This window comes from Saccopteryx leptura, chromosome 8 (genome assembly GCF_036850995.1).
Source record: "Saccopteryx leptura isolate mSacLep1 chromosome 8, mSacLep1_pri_phased_curated, whole genome shotgun sequence".
Classification (NCBI taxonomy): domain Eukaryota; kingdom Metazoa; phylum Chordata; class Mammalia; order Chiroptera; family Emballonuridae; genus Saccopteryx; species Saccopteryx leptura.
The window spans coordinates 85,770,826-85,789,483 of record NC_089510.1 but is presented as its reverse complement, the minus strand read 5'-3'; the positions used below and the strand labels follow the sequence as shown (position 1 = coordinate 85,789,483).

General features: G+C 40.5%; 1 protein-coding gene across 9 annotated transcripts in view; it reads right to left on the bottom strand.

Moving 5' to 3' along the window:
- PHC3 (polyhomeotic homolog 3) overlaps window positions 1–17,411 on the bottom strand; it is a 77,163-nt gene extending 59,752 nt beyond the window's left edge. For 2 of the 9 annotated variants that reach the window (XM_066346865.1, XM_066346868.1), the window contains exons 1-4: window positions 17,359–17,411; window positions 14,310–14,475; window positions 9,531–9,686; window positions 7,940–8,017 (exon numbers count right to left, since the gene is read on the bottom strand). In XM_066346865.1, the coding sequence (XP_066202962.1) occupies window positions 7,940–8,017; window positions 9,531–9,686; window positions 14,310–14,475; window positions 17,359–17,372 (414 nt within the window). In that variant the 5' untranslated portion in view covers window positions 17,373–17,411. The other 7 variants (XM_066346870.1, XM_066346872.1, XM_066346863.1 and 4 more) reach the window with 5 other exon arrangements.
- Between the last annotated feature and the right edge of the window lie 1,247 nt (window positions 17,412–18,658).

The window sequence follows — 18,658 nt, the reverse complement described above, 5'->3', positions numbered from 1 at the left end:
GCCAGGGCCTAAGTCCCCTTCACTTTAAAGCCCTGGCAAATCTTGGCACTTCATGCCTCAGGCTGTACACTTCATATAAAGGAATTTACTGCTTAAGCCCTATTACTGGAAGCTCTCTTCCCAAGGGCACTAATTCCAACTGTCACCAGAGAAAACCAAGTCTGCTAAGAAAAGCCATTTAACTCCCAATCACCCACTGGTGTTCCAAAAAGGAGATAACAAAAGGTGTCTGGCCCAGAGGACTTTCTAGACCAAAGCCCATTTGAGAGCCACTGCTCCCATTTGACTGAACAAAATCCATTGATACCCCAAGTGGTATCAATGGATTTTGACTCCATTTTTAAAAAATATTCCATTTCCAGAATAAATGTTCCAATCAAAAAACAAAGGGTAGCTGAATGGATAAGAAAACAGGACCCGTACATATGCTGTCTACAAGAGACCCACCTTAAAACAAAAGATACACATAGACTGAAAGTGAAAGGATGGAAAAAAATATTTCATGCAAATGGAAAAAAAAAAAAGCTGGGGTAGCAATACTTATATCTAACAAAATAGATTTTAAAACAAAGACTATAGTAAGGGATAAAGAAGGTCACTACATAATGATAAAGGGAACAATCCAACAGGAAGAGATAACCATTATAAATATCTATGCACCTAATATAGGAGCAACTAAATATATAAAGCAGACTTTGATGGATATAAAGGATGAGATCAACAGCAATACTATAATAGTAGGGGATTTCAATACCCCACTAACATCACTAGATAGATCCTCAAGAAAGAAAATTAACAAACAGCAGAATTAAGGGACACACTACATCAACTGGATTTAATAGATATCTTCAGAATCTTTCACCCTGAACAGCAGAATATACATTCTTTTCAAGTGCTCATGGTACATTCTCTAGGACAGACCACAAATTAAGGCATAAAATGAGTCTCAACAAATTTAAGGTGATTGAAATCATATCAAGCATCTTCTCTGACCACAATGGCATGAAACCAGAAATCAACTACAATAGAAAAACTGAAAACACTCAACTACTTGGAAACTAAATAGCATGTTATTAAATAATGAATGGGTTAACAATAAGATCAAGGAAGAAATAAAGTATTTCCTTGAAACAAATGAAAATGAGCATATGACAACTCAAAATCTATGGGACACAGCAAAAGCAGTCCTGCAAGGGAAGTACATAGCACTACAGGCATACCTTAAGAAGCTAAAAAAAGCTCAAATAAACAATATCCCTACAACTAAAAGAGCTAGAAAAAGAACAGCAAGTAAAGCCCAAATGAAGTAGAAGGAAGGAAATAATAAGATTAGAGCAGAAATAAATGACATAGAAGCTAAAAAAACAATACAGAAGATCAATGAAACCAAGAGCTGGTTCTCTGAAAAGGTAAACAAGAGAGCCCTGGCTGGATGGCTCAGTGGTAGAGCATCGGCCTGGCATGCAGAAGACCCGGGTTCGATTCCCGGCCAGGGCACACAGGAGAAGCGCCCATCTGCTTCTCCACTCCTCCCCCTCTTCTTCCTCTCTGTCTCTCTCTTCCCCTCCCGCAGCGAGGCTCCAATGGAGCAAAGATGGCCCGGGCGCTGGGGATGGCTCCTTGGCCTCTGCCCCAGGCGCTAGAGTGGCTCTGGTCGCAAAAGAGCGACGCCCTGGAAGGGCAGAGCGTCGCCCCCTGGTGGGCGTGCCGGGTGGATCCCGGTCAGGCGCATGCGGGAGTCTGTCTGACTGTCTCTCCCCGTTTCCAGCTTCAGAAAAATTTAAAAAAATTTAAAAAAAAAACAAACAAGATAGATGAACCTTTAACCAGACTCACCAAGAAAAAAAGAGAAAAGACTCAAATAAATAAAATTAGAAATGAGAGCAGAGAAGTAATAACTGACATGGCAAAAATATAAAGGATTGTAAGAAAATACTATGAAGAACTGTATGCCAAAAAATTAGACAACCTAGGTGAAATGGACAAATTCCTTGAAAAATATAATCTTTCAAAAATCAATCTGGCAGAATCAAAAACCTAAATAGACTGATTACAGCAAATGAGATCAAAACAGTTATCAAAAAACTGCCAACAAACAAAAGCCCTGGGCCAGATAGCTTCACAGGCGAATTGTACCAAACATTCAAAGAAGAACTAACTCCTATCCTTCTCAAACTATTTCAAAAAATTCAAGAGGAGGGAAAACTTCCAAGCTCCTTTTATGAGGCGAGCATAATTCTGATTCCAAAACCAGGCATAAACAACACAAAGAAAGAAAACTATAGGCCAATATCCCTGATAAATTTAGATGCTAAAATTCTCAACAAAATATTAGGAAACCGGACCCAGCAATACATGAAAAAATTCAAACATCAGGATCAAGTGGGATTTATTCTGGGGAGGCAAGGCTGGTACAATATTCACAAATCAATCAATGAGATTCATCACATAAACAAAAGAAAGGAGAAAAACCATATGATAATAGCAATAGATGCAGAAAAAGCATTTGATAAAATCCAGCACCCATTCATGATCAAAACTCTCAGCAAAGTGGGAATACAGGGAACATACCTCAACATGATAAAGGCCATCTATGAGAAACCCACAGCCAATATCATACTCAATGGGCAAAAGTTAAAAGCAATCCCCTTAAGATCAGGAACAAGGCAGGGGTGCCCCCTTTCACCACTCGTATTCAACATAGTTCTGGAAGTCCTAGCCACAGCAATCAGACAAGAAGAAGAGATAAAAGGCATCCAAATTGGAAAACAAGAAGTAAAACTCTCATTATTTGCTGATGATATGATATTGTATATAGAAAATCCTAAAGTCTCAGTCAAAAAACTACTGGACCTGATAAATGAATTCAGCAAGGTGGCAGGATATAAAATTAATACTCAGAAATCAGAGGCATTTTTATACACCAACAATGATCTGTCTGAAAGAGAAATTAAGAAAACAATCCCCTTCACTATTGCAACAAAACAAATAAAGTACCTTGGAGTAAATTTAACCAAGGAGGTTAAAAACTTATACTCAGAAAATTATAAAACATTAATAAAAGAAATCAAGGAAGATACAAACAAGTGGGAGCATATACTGTGTTCATAGTTAGGAAAAATAAACATCATTAAAATGTCAATATTACTCAAAGCAATTTATAAATTCAATGCAATTCCTATTAAAATGCCAATGGCATACTTCAAAGATATAGAACAAATATTCCAAAAATTCATATGGAACCAAAAAAGAACACGAATAACCTCAGCAATCTTGAAAAGGAAGAATAGAGTGGGTGGTATCACACTTTCTGATATCAAGTTATACTATAAGACCACTGTACTCAAAACAGCTTGGTACTGGCATAAGAACAGGCATACAGAGCAATGGAACAGAACAGAGAACCCAGAAATAAACCCACAGCTCTCTGCACAATTGATATTTGACAAAGGCGGTAAGAGCATACAATGGAATAAAGACAGTGTCTTTAACAAATGGTGTTGAGAAAATTGAACAGCTACCAGAAAAAAAAAATTAAACTAGACCACCAACTTACACCATTCACAAAAATAAACTCAAAATGGATAAAAGACTTAAATGTAAGTTGTGAAACCATAAGCATCCTAGAGGAAAACACAGGCAGTAAGCTCTCCAACATCACTCGCAGCAATATATTTGCTAATTTATCTCCACAGGCAAGGGAAATAAAGAACAGGATGAACAAATGGGACTATATCAAACTAAAAAGCTTTTGCCCAGCTAGACAATATGAACAAAATAAAAAGGCAAACCACACAATGGGAGAATATATTTGACAATACGTCTGATAGGGGTTAATAACCAAAATTTATAAAGAACTTGTAAAACTCAACACCAGGAAGATAAACAATCCAATCAAAAAATGGGCAAAAGAGCCTGACCAGGCGTTGGCGCAGTGGATAGAGCATCGGACTGGGATGCAGAAGGACCCAGGTTCGAGACCCCAAGGTCGCCAGCTTGAGCGCGGGCTCATCTGACTTGAGCAAAAAAAAAAAGCTCACCATCTTGGACCCAAGGTCGCTGGCTCGAGCAAGGGGTTACTCGGTCTGCTGAAGGTCCGCGGTCAAGGCACATATGAGAAAGCAATCAATGAACAGCTAAGGTGTCGTAATAAAAAAAACTAATGATTGATGCATCTCTCTCCGTTCCTGTCTGTCTATAGCCTCTCTCTGACTGTATCTCTGTAAAAAAAAAAAAAAAAAGGGCAAAATAAATGAATAGACACTTCTCCAAAAAGGACATACAGATGGCCAATAGGCATATGAAAAAATGCTCAACACCACTAATCATTACAGAATGCAAATTAAAACCACAATGAGATGTCACCTCACACCAGTCAGAATGGCGCTCTTTAACAAAACAACACATAATAAGTGCTGGTGAGGATGTGGAGAAAAGGGAACCCTCCTGCACTGCTGGTGGGAAGGCAGACTGGTGCAGCCACTGTGGAAAACAGTATGGAGATTCCTCAAACAATTAAAAATGACACTGTCTTTTGACCCAGCCAACCCACTTTTAGCAATATATCCCAAGAACACCACATCAATGATTCAAAAGGAGAAATGCACTCCCATGTTTATGGCAGCATTGTTCACAATAGCGAAGATCTGGAAACAGCCCAAGTGATCATCAGTGGGCGAGTGGATTAAAAAGCAGTGGTACAGGCCCTGGCCGGTTGGCTCAGTGGTAGAGCATCCACCTGGCGTGCAGGAGTCCCAGGTTAGATTCCCAGCCAGGGCACACAGGAGAAGCACCCGTCTGCTTCTCCACCCCTCCCCTCCCATTCCTCTCGGTCTCTCTCTTCCCCTCCCGCAGCCGGGGCTCCTTTGGGCGAGGTGTTCGCCCACCTGGGCACTGGGGATGGCTCTATGGCCTCAGCCACGGGCGCTGGAGCGGCTCTGGTTGTGGTGGGGCGGCGCCCCCTGGTGGGCGTGCCGGGTGGATCCCGGTCAGGCGCATGCGGGAGTCTGTCTGGCTGCCTCCCCGTTTCCAACTTCAGAAAAAAAATACAAAAAAAAAAGCAGTGGTACATATACACAATGGAACACTATGGGGCCATGAAAAAGAAGGAAATCTTACTTTTTGCAACAATATGAATGGACCTGGAAACTATTGTGTTAAGTGAAATAAGCCAGGCAGAGAAAGAAAAATACCATATGACCTCACTCATCTGAGGAATGCAATGAACAATATGTACTAAGGAACGGAATAGAGACAAAGGCGGATCAAAGGGTCCAGAGGGAAAGCGGACCAGGGAAAGGGGATGATAGGATGGGATAAGACCAGAAAAGCAAAACTGGGGGGTGGGTGTTGCGAGGAGGAGGGCAAGGGGGATGTGGTGGGGAACACGGAGGGGGGGAAGGGGGCGGTATTCAGGGGAACACTAGAATCTATGTAAACCCAATAAATTAAAATAAAATAAAATTTAAAAAAATATATATTCCATTTCCACATTGGGATCCCACTCCTACTCTAAACCCCAACCTATTTGGCTGGCAATTTGACAACCTGCCTTGTAGCCATTTTTTACTACCTCAAAATAACCGAAACTCTGAAAACTACTAGACTGCCACCGGATGGATCATTATGATCACTACTTAAGAGACTCCCGCTACCATGTTCTACCCCTCTTGGAGCTTGACCTAAACTTACTAAGCAACCTTGGGTATCATAATTTAGGCTGCTAGTCAATTTGAGCTATTGCTCAGCTAGGATAGAAAATAAAACAAATGCAAAAGATTATTCTTTTTTATCTCCTGGTAATCCATTCTCCTAAATTACTTCTTTTTCCCCACCAGCCACTCACAGGTTCTGGCATACTTCATCACACAAGGCTGCCTGATTTATGACAAGTAGCACTAACAATGTCATAAAAATTAAGCACAATCACTGGAATTATAGATTCTATGAAAGTCACATAGATAAAATCACAATGAGAGAATAGTTTCAAAAGGATATCTTTTAATAATGTGAAGGGAAAAATATTAAAAAACACTTATTTTTGTGTTGTCTAATGTTACTCCAGTATTTCATGGAATAAATAATTCGTCTATAGTGTTTTTAACCAACCCACAAAATGTTTACTAGTCCTTTCCTTAACAACCAATGTATTAATTAATGACATACCTGACATCAATAACCATAAATATAGTATTAATGCTTAGGGCAAGATTACATTACTTAGATTTTTCATTTTCTTCAGGCTAACATTTTTAAGTTTTAAATAATTTCTTTTTAAATTAATTTTATTTATGTTCCAGAATACTTTCCTTAGCTAAAGAAGTAGAGCACAAGTTCATTTTCAATTCATTAGCCATCTACAAACTTATTCTGTTGGAATTAATTTTACAAAGCAACAAAGTACTATCATACTGGATCAGAAAAAAATAGCTAAAAAGGGCATTATAATATTAACTCAATGGTTCTCAACCAAGGACAAGTTTGCCTCCAGAAAACATTAGGCAACGTCTAGAAACATTCTGGGTTGTCACAATGGGGGCAGGAGGAAGGCCACAGTCTACTGGCATCTAAGTGGATAGAACCTAAGGCTGCTGCTAATTCTATAATGCACAAGACAGTCCCCCAAAACAAAGAATTATCTGGTCCAAAACATCTATAGTGATGACGTTGACAACTATAGGACAATTGATGAAATTTTAATATATACTGCATTGTATTAATGTGGAGTTTCCTGAATTTGATCATTTTCATGGGGCTTCCTAAAAAAACATCTTTGTTCTTAGTAAATACATGTCAAAATAGTTATGAATAAAGAAACATGTCTCAACTTACCCACAAATGATTCAGATAAAGATAATACATAAATATGTAAAGAGAAAAAAATAAATGATAAACCAATGAGCCAAAATGCTAACAACTGGTGAATCTAAATAAATTTTATTATTCTTGCAATTTGATATTACATCAAAATAAAAAGTTAGGCCCTGGACAGTTGGCTCAGTGGTAGAGCATTGGCCCGGCATATGGAAGTCCCGGGTTCGATTCCCAGTCAGGGAACACAGGAGAAGTGTCCATCTGCTTCTCCACCTCTCCCCCTCTTCTTTCTCTCTGTCTCTCTCTTCCCTTCCCTCAGCCAAGCTTCCACTGGAGCAAAAGTTGGCCCGGGCGCTGAGAATGGCTCCATGGCCTCCGCCTCAGGCACTGGAATGGCTCCGGTTGCCACTGAGCAATGCCCCAGATGGGCAGAGCATTGACCCCTAGTGGACATGTAGGGTGGATCCCAGTTAGGCGCATGCAGGAATCTGTCTCTCTGCCTCCCTGCTTCTAACTTCATAAAAATACAAAAAAAGAAAAAAAAAGTTAAACAAGTATTACCATGCCTTAAATTTCTTTCAACCAAGAATCTTCGCACAATTTCCCAGTATATTATATATGCACTACAGCAGACCAGATTTCTTTTACTCCTTCTTCAAAATAAAGTACACGATCTTGAGTAGATACTTATAAATGTGACCCAGATAACTCAAGTAAGCATAAACTGAAAAGTAAGTGTGAATTTCACAGAAAAAGCTAGAAACATGTAACTATTCACCAAGAATGTGACACTCTGTCATACATCACAGTAAATGCATGGCCTAATACCACTGCACTGTATATTTCAGGTTTCAGTACATACTGAAAACTATAATAATTTAGAACCACAAAAGATCTGAAAAGTGGGAAAACATGTATAAGAAGTAATACAAAAATACTGTTAAAACTCAGATTTTCATAAGTTTAACATTAGCTCTAAATTCTTGAAACTTATTATTTCTAGGTGCTTGTTACTTAAATAGCATTTCAACAAATATACAATTAACAGCTTTGCAAATATTAACAGTTTACTTCTGGAATACAATAATTAAATTTTTAGTCCAGGAAAAAAATTTAGAATACTTACAGATGTCTGGGACATACTTGACTGTTGTGTGACACTTCCTGTGGGGGATGTCGATGGTCTTCCACTGGACAGACTTGCCTAGAATAATAAGGATTTTATAATATGTCTATAAAAACATGAAGTTAAAAACTTTCTGGTATCAGGATACCACAAAACCACAATAAAAGTCAAAACTAATTCTTTCTACAGTCAACAAGATTAAACTTTATCCAAACAGATTAAGAAAAATCAAAAAAGGTTAATGGTGGAAACAGAAAGACCCAATGGTTAATCTTTTGTTTTGTTTTGTTTTGTTTTGTTTGTTTGTTGTTGTTTTTTTTGTACTTTTCCGAAGCTGGAAACGGGGAGACAGTCAGACTCCCGCATGCGCCTGACCGGGATCCACCTGGCACGCCCACCAGGGGGCGATGCTCTGCCCATCCGGGGCATCGTTCTGTCGTGACCAGAGCCATTCTAGTGCCTGAGGCAAAGGCCACAAAGCCATCCTCAGCGCCCGGGCCATCTTTGCTCCAATGGAGCCTTGGCTGCAGGAGGGGAAGAAGAGAGAGACAGAGAGGAAGGAGAGGGGGAGGGGTGGAGAAGCAGATGGGCGCTTCTCCTGTGTGCCCTGGCCGGGAATCGAACCTGGGACTTCCGCACACCAGACCGACGCTCTACCACTGAGCCAACCAGCCAGGGCCTGGTTAATCTTATTTTAATAGCTGAGCTCATTATCAGTTTCTCTACAGGCCTGTCTTCTTTAAAGTGCAATCACCATTCTGATATTACAAAACAAAAAATGAAGCTACATCAAGTGCCAGTGGCTTTTAGTTTCCTAACTCATATCATGAACACGATGTTATTTAAAATTACACTACCAAGAGAAAGCAACAGCTGGGGGTGTGTTTACAAGAGAAATAAACCTTTTTCAGATTCGGTCAACTGGTATTCTCCTCTAGTAAGATTTAAGATTAAATCTCACATATACTATAGTTGTATTTAAATAAACAGTAAAATAATAAAACTCTCTTTGAAAACACAAGTATTATTTAATCATACAATCATCTTGTTATCAGTAGGAATAGTATGATTAGATTTTATAAATATGCACATGCATTTCTTTATATAGAAAATTTCTAGAGGGATACATATTAAATTAGTAGAGTGGCCACCTCTAAAAATGGAAAACAGCAGTGGGTGTAGGACAGGAACACCTACTTTTACCTCTTATAAACAATTTTATACTGTTGGATAGTTTTCAATAAATGTAAATTACTTGCATCCTGGTTAAAATATAAAGACAAGCCATGTAACCCTAAGTCTCCACTGTTGTACCCAGAATTTTGTGCACAAAATCATGACACTAGCACAGCATTTCTGCAATGAAGATAAAAAAACAATGGGACAAAGTCAGCCAACAGAGTAACATATAAAACATATCCATTATTTCTTTTAATTAACTTCAATTTGGCAGCCCATTATATTTCCTTGAGAGAACATGATCATGAAACATCTGAGAACTCTGAAATAATACCAAACCTATTTATTTTCCACAATTACCTGCAGATAACGTCACCCTGGGCCTCATCATACTGCGTTTATTCAGTCTCACCTGAACGGCAGCGAGGCTCTGCAGCTGGGAGCTGCTCAGGTGCTGCTGCTGCAGGGCGGCAGTGTGCAGCATCAAGTGCTGCTGCTGCGCCGCGTACATCTGCTGCAGGTACTGCGCGGCGGAGCTGGGGGGCCGATGCAATGCCTGTTGAATTACCTGTGGTAAGTCAATTGAACCAATGTCAAACCATCGTTTTAACCTTAATCCTAACTGTAAAATACTTTTTAAAAAGTCATAGTTTAAAATTTCACTAGTTTAATATTCAATGTCATCAAGCTCACTGACAGAGTTCTCTCCTAATTACACATCACTAGGACTGTACAAATTAATTCGTACAAATTAAAATTACCTAGTATAGCCAATTTACAAAAGAAAAAAAGGCCAAACAAGCACTCAAAAAGATTTTCAATCTCATTAGTAGACAAAACATACCAATTAAAACAGGATACTATTTTCAAACTTTAGATGGATAAAGATTTAAAGGAATACTGCTACTAGCTGAGGAAACAGGTATTCTCATAAATATCTATAAGAATGTGAACTGATATAAGCATTTTGAATGAAACTAGGTAGAATTCAAGGCTTGGGTGTAGACAGGAATATGTACAACCCTGCGGCCACTATAAATAGTAGATCAGTGCTGTTCAATATAGTAGCCATAGCCACATAGGTCTCCTGAGCACTTACAATGTGGCTAGTGCAACCAAGAAATTAAGTTTTTAATTTTACTTAATTTTAATTTAAATGCAAATAGCCACAAACAGCTAGTAGCTACTGTATTAAACAGCACACATAAATATTTATTAACAAAAAATCCCCATATATATCATAAGGTGAAAAAAGCAAGTTACTAAATAGTGTATAGAATAAAATGCCTTTATTACATTAAAAAATCTGAGTTCATTTAGGAAAACATTAAAAGACTACCAATGGATAACTGGGTAAGAGGTGACCTTTACCCTCTCATTTGTATTTTTCTTTAAATGTCTGGAAAAACTTAGAATTCTGAGTAGGTATTATATTAATAACAAAATTATAAAGCAATTTACTTTTTAGAAAATTACTGAGATTTTTTCACATGCAATTTTCAAACATTTTTTTTAAATTTTCAAACATTTAATAAAAGTTTTTTAAATGTCAGATTGTTTCAATTGTTTTGACAGAGAATAAAACTATTCTTCCTAAAAATATTCCTGAAAAAGTGTTGCTGTGAATATTTATTAGTACAATATAAAATCTGAGCCTGAAACTTCATAAAAAAATACATGTAGGAAAGTCAAATATTCTATTAACAGAGAAAAATCCTTTATCTGTCCACACCAGTAAATTGAACGATGCCAGTCCTCTGCAACCGCAGCCCAAAGTCACATCGTGCCCACAGGGACTCGGAAACAATACAGAACCCTAATAGCAGCACCTAAGCAGAGTTTTCACAGAGCTAACGAGGTAATGGAGCCATACCCTACACAGGTATGACTCAGGACACCTTGAACCACAAAGCCATGAATGTTTTTATCACAATTCCGAGAAAGCACATGTCCTTGTTGTTTCCGCCCACTTATTCTTACCTCGTCTGTCCAGGTACGGACTGCTGCCCTGCCTCAGACTCCTGTCTGAAGGCTTTTGGCTGCTGGTTGCAGAGCATTCCAGAACAGTACTATATAACAGTATGTCTTTGGTCAGGTAAATCTATATATGTTCTAATTCCATAACAAACAAGTCATCTATTTCAGTGGTCCCCAACCCCCGAGCTGCAGACCGGTACCGCTCCGTGGGCCATTTGGTACCGGTCCACAGAGAAAGAATAAATAACTTACATTTCAATTTTATTTATATTTAAGTCTGAACGATGTTTTATTTTTTAAAAATGACCAGACTCCCTCTGTTACATCCGTCTAAGACTCACTCTTGATGCTGTCTCAGTCACATGATACATTTATCCACCCCACCCTAAAGGCTGGTCGGTGAAAGTATTTTCTGACATTTAACCGGTCCGTGGCCCAAAAAAGGCTGGGGACCACTGATCTATTTGACAGATACTTTTCTCAGAGTAATTTTTTTATTGTCAGTATAGTCTTTCATTATCATTCAATGCTATACTCTTGGGAGAAAGACTTTTTAAATACAAGTTAAAGATCTAGCACATTGTTCCTGTCTTGTTCCGGAACAAGGAGGATAAAGAATATTCATAGGACTAAAAAAGAAAGCTGGACAATATTAAAAAACGACTTAATTACTTCAATAAATATTGATTTGACTGCATTTTAGGAGAAGCAATTCTATATCATACAAACTAACATTAGTGCTATTTGTGAGAAATCTATATATCTCCAGAAACATTTGTAAAAAATTTTATTAAAGTATAGTTGAGCTTAACCAGGTAGTGGTGCAGTGGATAAAGCGTCAGACTGGGACGTGGAGGACCCAGGTTCGAGACCCCAAGGTCGCCAGCTTGAGCATGGGCTCATCTGGTTTGAGCAAGGCTCACCAGCTTGGACCCAAGGTCGCTGGCTTGAGCAAGGCGTTACTCAGTCTGCTGTAGCCTTCGGGTCAAGGCACATATGAGAAAGCAATCAATGAACTAAGATGCCGCAACGAAGAATTGATGCTTCAATTGTTTTGACAGTTGAAGCAATCACTGAACAACTAAGGAGCTGCAATGAAAAATTGATGCTTCTCATCTCTCTCCCTTCCTGGTTGTCCCTCTCTTTGTATCTCTCTGTCTCTGTCACAAGAAAAAAAAAGGGTAGTTGACAAAATAATATATCACTTCCGGGTGTATAACATAGTGATTCAACATCTACATACCTTAAGAAGTGATCACCAGTACAAGTCTAGTAATTTTCTATCACCATACAAAGTTATTATATTATTGACTATATTCCCTACTGTACATAACACTATGTTTATTAACACATCAGCTTAGGTAAAAACTAGAGACCAAAATGACATGTTAAAATGTTACATCATCTGTCAAAGATCTAGATACTCTTCCCTATATTCCTTGCCTTAGAGGAAGATGAAGAACATTAAAAAGACAGTCTGGCCTGACCAGGCAGTGGTGCATTGGATATAGTGTCAGACTGGGACACGGAGGACCCAGGCTCAAAACCCCAAGGTCACTAGTTTGAGCATGGGCTCATCCAGCTTGAGCGCAGGGTCGCTGGCTTGAGTATGGGATCACAGACATGACTCCAAGGTCGCTGGCTTGAGCCCAAGGTTGCTGGCTTGAGCAAGGAAGGGGTCCTTCGCTCTGCTGTAGCCCCCTGGTCAAGGCACATATGAGAAAGCAATCAATGAACAAGCAATCAATTAATAACTAAGATGCCGCAACAAAGAACTGATGCTTCTCATCTCTCTCTCTTCCGGTCTGTCTGTCCCTGTCTGTTCCTCTCTCAGACTCTCTCTGTCTCTGTCAAAAGAAAAAAAAAGACAATCTACATTCCAATTTGAATTTTTTAACTGACTAGGTCTCCAACAATTCTGATTCCACCCTTGGTAATTTCAGAAGCCTGAAATACAATAGTTAAATAGCCACTACACTGGGATATTCACTTTAGAAAAATGAACAGAGAGAAGACTATATTCATTACAAAGTTATTTTCAGGGTAAAATGGAATTATGGGGATTCTAGAGAAAATGTGAAGGTATAATGGAAAAAATAAAGTAGTTAAGGGCACAACTCTAAAATTAGAGAACCTACCAGCTTTGTGAGTTTAGGAAAGTTATCCTCACTTTACAGTTTCTGGAGACTAATATGCCTTCCACTCAAGACTACATAGCTACTAATGATAAAGTGAAATTCAGCCCTAGCCAGTTGGCTCAGTGGTAGAGCATCGGCCTGGCGTGCAGGAGTCCCGGGTTCAATTCCCAGCCAGGGCACACAGGAGAAGCACCCATCTGCTTCTGCACCCCTCCCCCTCTCCTTCCTCTCTGTCTCTCTCTTCCCCTCCCGCAACCGAGGCTCCATTGGAGCAAAAGTTGGCCCAGGCGCTGAGGATGGCTCCATGGACTCGCCTCAGGCGCTAGGATGGCTCTGGTCTCAACAGAGCAGCACCCCAGATGGGCAGAGCATCGCCCCCTGTTGGGCATGCTGGGTGGATCCCAGTCGGGTGCATGCGGGAGTCTGTCTGACTGCCTCCCCGTTTCCAACTTCAGAAAAATACAAAAAAAAAAAAAAAAGTAAAAGAAAGTGAAATTCAAACGAAGAGTATATCAGACTGCAGTACCCCTGCCCTTTCTATATGATATCATAGTGCCTCAACTTCCATTATTATAAAGGTTAACTAAGTAAACTTCTAAGATTTTACCTAGTTAAATATTCCTTTCCACCTCTGCCCCTATGAGCTTTAGAATGAATCCTTCTGCTTAGGATCTTAGATCACTTAAGTTTAAAATGAACCTCTTAACACAACTATAGACCTGAATAGATCTCCCTAGATAAGTCTGTGTTATGGATTCAAATATAAAATAAGCCAAAAAATTTTTTTAAAAACCTACAGCCATTTTGCATGTTGGTGTTCTAGAATCAGTAACTCCATATTGTAGCAGCATCTAGAGACCTTCCAACTATAATTTTCCGACCTCACTCTGACAAGTGCAAGCCCTCTCAATGGAATAATTATTAAATAACTTTTTAATTGTTTCAAAGACTAGAATTCTAACTATACTTATTTAGAGGATATCATAACATTCATTGGATATCAAACAAGAGATTCACCTGGCATAAGCAAATCAAATGACATCGTAAGTCTTAGTCGACCCATCATAACAAAATACCTGTACAGCATGTCGGTCTGAGCCACTGTAGACAGAGATCTGTGGCTGCTGCATTCGCGAGGAGGAAGTGGTGATGGTGGTCGTGGTGGTGCTACTGGTTGTTGTCGACACAGAAGATGTTCCAGGGTTTGGTTCACTATCCATAGCTGTACTGTGGTCCTTAAATCTGGCGGATAACACAAAGGGTTTGTATTGGCAAAAGCATTACCTTATGGATTTTAAAGATTATTTAATAATTCTAAAGAAATAATCAACAGTCTAAGTTTCTAAGAAGGTCCACAAAACACAGAACACAGTCACCATAAACACTTAGAAAGAAAAACTACTTCACAAATACATAGCATATTTAATACTTAATACCAAGTAAATTTGAATTCAAATGATTCAGGATATGTAACTCAGACAAAGCCGGCCTCAAATTTATCTTTTCATTACTGAAAGAAGATGAGTTGAGTAATTTTGAAACGAGAACAGGTCATGAGTAAATACTAAACTACCTAGGGAAATAAAAACTCAAGCAACATCAGAGTACTTTAAAATACATATTTACATTCTTTTGACCGTACTAATTACCAGTTAAAGTCATTCTTATCTATACATTAAAATAGGATGCCTAAGGGCTTGTGATAATTAGCTTAGGTTTTGGCTACTATATATATATAATATAAAATGTGTATACACACACACACATCTGCTTTAAAAATAAGTTCTTAGGCCCTGGCCTGTTGGCTCAGCGGTAGAGCATCAGCCGGGTGTGTAGAAGTTCTGTGTTTGATTCCCAGCCAGGGCACACAGAAGTGCCCATCTGCTTCTCCACCCCTCCCCCTCTCTTTCCTCTCTGTCTCTCTCTTCCTCTCTGGCATCCAAGGCTCCATTGGAGCAAAGTTGGCCCCAGTGCTGAGGATGGCTCCATGGCTTCCACCTCAGACACAAGAATGGTTCCAGCTGCAAGGGAGCATCACCCCAGGGGGGCAGAGCATCATCCCCTGGTGGGCGTGCCGGGTGGATCCCAGTTGGACACATGCGGGAGTCTGTCGACTGCCTCCCTGCTTCTCACTTCCAAAAAATACATTAAAAAGAAAAATAAGTTCTTAGAAAATAAATTAGTAAGTTTTTTTACAGCACACTAGCTTTCCCTCTAATTAATCTACAACACTGTCCTTACTACATCTAATAAGTATAATGAGTTACACTTATAGGCAGATTACTCTTGGTTAACAGAGAAGCAGCTGACAATTCACTCACTTCCTTACCAAATTTCTTCTTCACAAAGAATTGTCCCAGATTTTGGAAACAGCATAATTATGTTCCTTTCCTCAGGTATGGGCAATAAAAGTACATTTTTGTATAAAACTTTGGTTTTTTTCCTTCTAATACTACAAACTCACTTCACTGTTGTATAAAATTCCACTAAGTACAGAATTTGTATCTGAATAAATTAAAACATTTTATTTTAAGTGAATTCAGAGGGCCTTAATATTGTCAGAAACCAGATAGAAGTAGTTTCTGTGCGGGATAAGAAATGCACCACATGATTAAAAGCACAGGAGAATATGCTGGTGTTATCTGCCTTTCTTATCCGTCTTTCCTTCTTCAGAGAAACAAAATTTGGCCCACCTCACATTAGCAGTGTTGACAAGAATGTAACAAGAACACTTTGTACTTCAGAAAAAGATGAAGCAATGTGGCATTAATTGTGTACAGATACACTATTCCCATATGGTGTCCTTTTATATACAAGTTTTATTTGTTCTTTATATCATTTATGTAAATAACATTTATATGCTCACTCAAGGAATCAAATGTTTTTTTAAATCCCAATTTAATAAGCAGAAAAGTGAAAGGAAAAAAGCGTGGGGGGGGCTGACTATACTTAACTTTTTATTAGTAAATGACTCATACATCTTTACACTTCTCTGTTGGATTTTTAAATAGTTTTTCAAACTGCCCTCCGATCATCAAATCACAGCATCATATTTAAGTGTTCAACATCATACAGATTTAGTGGTAAATAAGGTAAACTTTTTATATTACTGGTTGTCATAACACTTCTGAACCTCGTACCGGTGATATGCAAAAAGCCAGTTTTAAATTCTGGTCCCCTCTGAATGCCACTCCACTCAACCATACCCTCAAACCCAAGTCCTATCTATGGTAAGCAGTTCAGTAACTAGCCAAAAATGGTCAGAGATTCCAAACTGTAGGCACAATTCTAAGCATCGGTGAGTGGAACCGGCCAAACCACTGAAATGTATTTGTAGACCTGGCACAAAAGAACAATTTTTGTAACTCCACCGTCTATGCAGAGCAATGCCTGCAAAACACAGCCGGCAGTCCTAGCGCACAAGAGGCCTACCCAGGAGACGGTGTTTCGTCGCTCCTCGGCATACCGTCACACCGCCACAGAGGAACGTGGCCCTCGGGGAGGCCCCGGCACTGCGGCCGGGGGCCCGAGGGCGACGAGACCGTCCCTTCAGGGAGTTCTGGCCTGGCCAGACGCGCCGAACCCCCGCCGCCGGGAGGCCGGCGCTGGGACAGCTCCTCCACGCCTCCGAGGGGAGGGCGGGGGGCAGCGCCACGGGTCCGGTTCTCCCACAGGGGGGCACTGGGGTGGCGCCGGAGCGGGAAAGGGGGGAGGCGGGGGAGGCCCGGCAGTGCCCGCCCGGCCCTCGCCAGCCTCCGCGGGGCCCCGGCGCGGACAGTGCCTACGGGGCCCGCTCGCAGGGATGACAGCGCCCGAGAGGCCCACAGGGACTCATCCCTCGAAAGACCCCACTGGCCGGGGTCCCAGGGCCGACCCTGGGAGCAGGGCCCTGCTGATCCGCGACCAGTCGGCGGAAGAGGCGCTCCCGCCTGGAGGTAACTGGACCCTCACAGGTCGCCTCGGCCCCCGACACGGGCCTCGCAGACTCCTCCACGATCCGGAAGCTCTTGGGTCTCCCTTTCCCCTCATTGCCCGCGAACGAAACCTGAGCATTCCCCTTGGGGGACGTGTCGCTGCCCCCACTCTCCCCCCAGTTACGACATCAGTCACCAGCAAGTCACTCACTCCGCTTCCGCCATCTTCTCTCCTCCATCACTAACACGGGCTGCGCATGCGCCTCCTTGGCGGCGGCGGGCGGAGGGGCGGGGTCGGCCCAGCCGGAGGCCCCCAGGGTCACGTGGGGTCGTTGGCTTCCAATACCCCCGTCAAAATTCAGGCCCATCTGTCTGTGGGAATTGACCGGGTTTCACCAATTTAGATACCAAAGTGTCTCGCCTCCAACTCCTTGGTTTCTCTTGCCTAGGGTCTTCCTATTGCAGAGGGGTCTGTACCCAAGATAAAAAAAAGTTCTGCTTCTACTGTTAAATTAAAATTTTGAAGAACATACAAAGCATGCCAAAGCGTATGCAAACTGCAAAGAGTGAGATGAAAGATAATACCAGGAGGATTGGATGCTAAGATCTCAGAGGGAAAGGAAATGCCTTAGTGGCTGTAAGGCTGTTACCTTGGGCGAACTGGAGTTTGGGGGTCTGAGCCAGCAGTTTCTCTCTCTTGAAGATAGAGTTAAGGATGCTGGTATGGTAGATGGTTAAGGAGTGATGCTGATTATCCAGTGTCTTCCACGGGAATGTACTGAGCGCTTAGTAGGGGTTGCAAACAAGAATACTACAGGGAACAAGCAGGAGTGGCCGCTAGTTTGCTAATGTGGTTTTACTAATAGATATAGATATAGACATAGATATAGATCTATAGGTATATAGATATATAGCAACTTCTGTGAGACAGGAGAAGACAGACAAAAAGGAGTATAAAAAGACCCTATATTCCAAGAACAGTCAGATGAAAGACGTTCATTGGGCAAGGTATGTGGGAAGGAGTGCAGTTTCCAGCGCTGTTTCCAAGCACATTACTCTTCCAACAACTCCATGGGTTCACCAACCCAGAAACTCTCCAAACCCTGTCCTATTGGATTTTAAAAGGGCTTCATTACATAATCATGATTGATTAAATCATTGGCTATTGATGGTAATTGATTCAACTTCCAGTCCCTCTCCCTTTCCTTAAGAAGGGAGAATTACAACAGTGTTAAGAACTCTGTGCCAGGAATGGGGTGGAAGACCTAGTATATATTTCTTATTATAAATCACAATATCACAAGCCTAAACTGACTAACACAGACTCACAGATCAAATACAGCCTGTTTCTTGTTTTTGTACAGCGATCAAGCTAGGAATAGTTTTTACATTTTCTAACTATAAATAAAGTCTATTAGAACACACTCATGCTCATTCATTTATATATTGTCAACGGCTGTTTTTGTGTCACAAGGGCAGAACTAAGGAGGTACCATAGATAGTATGATGAT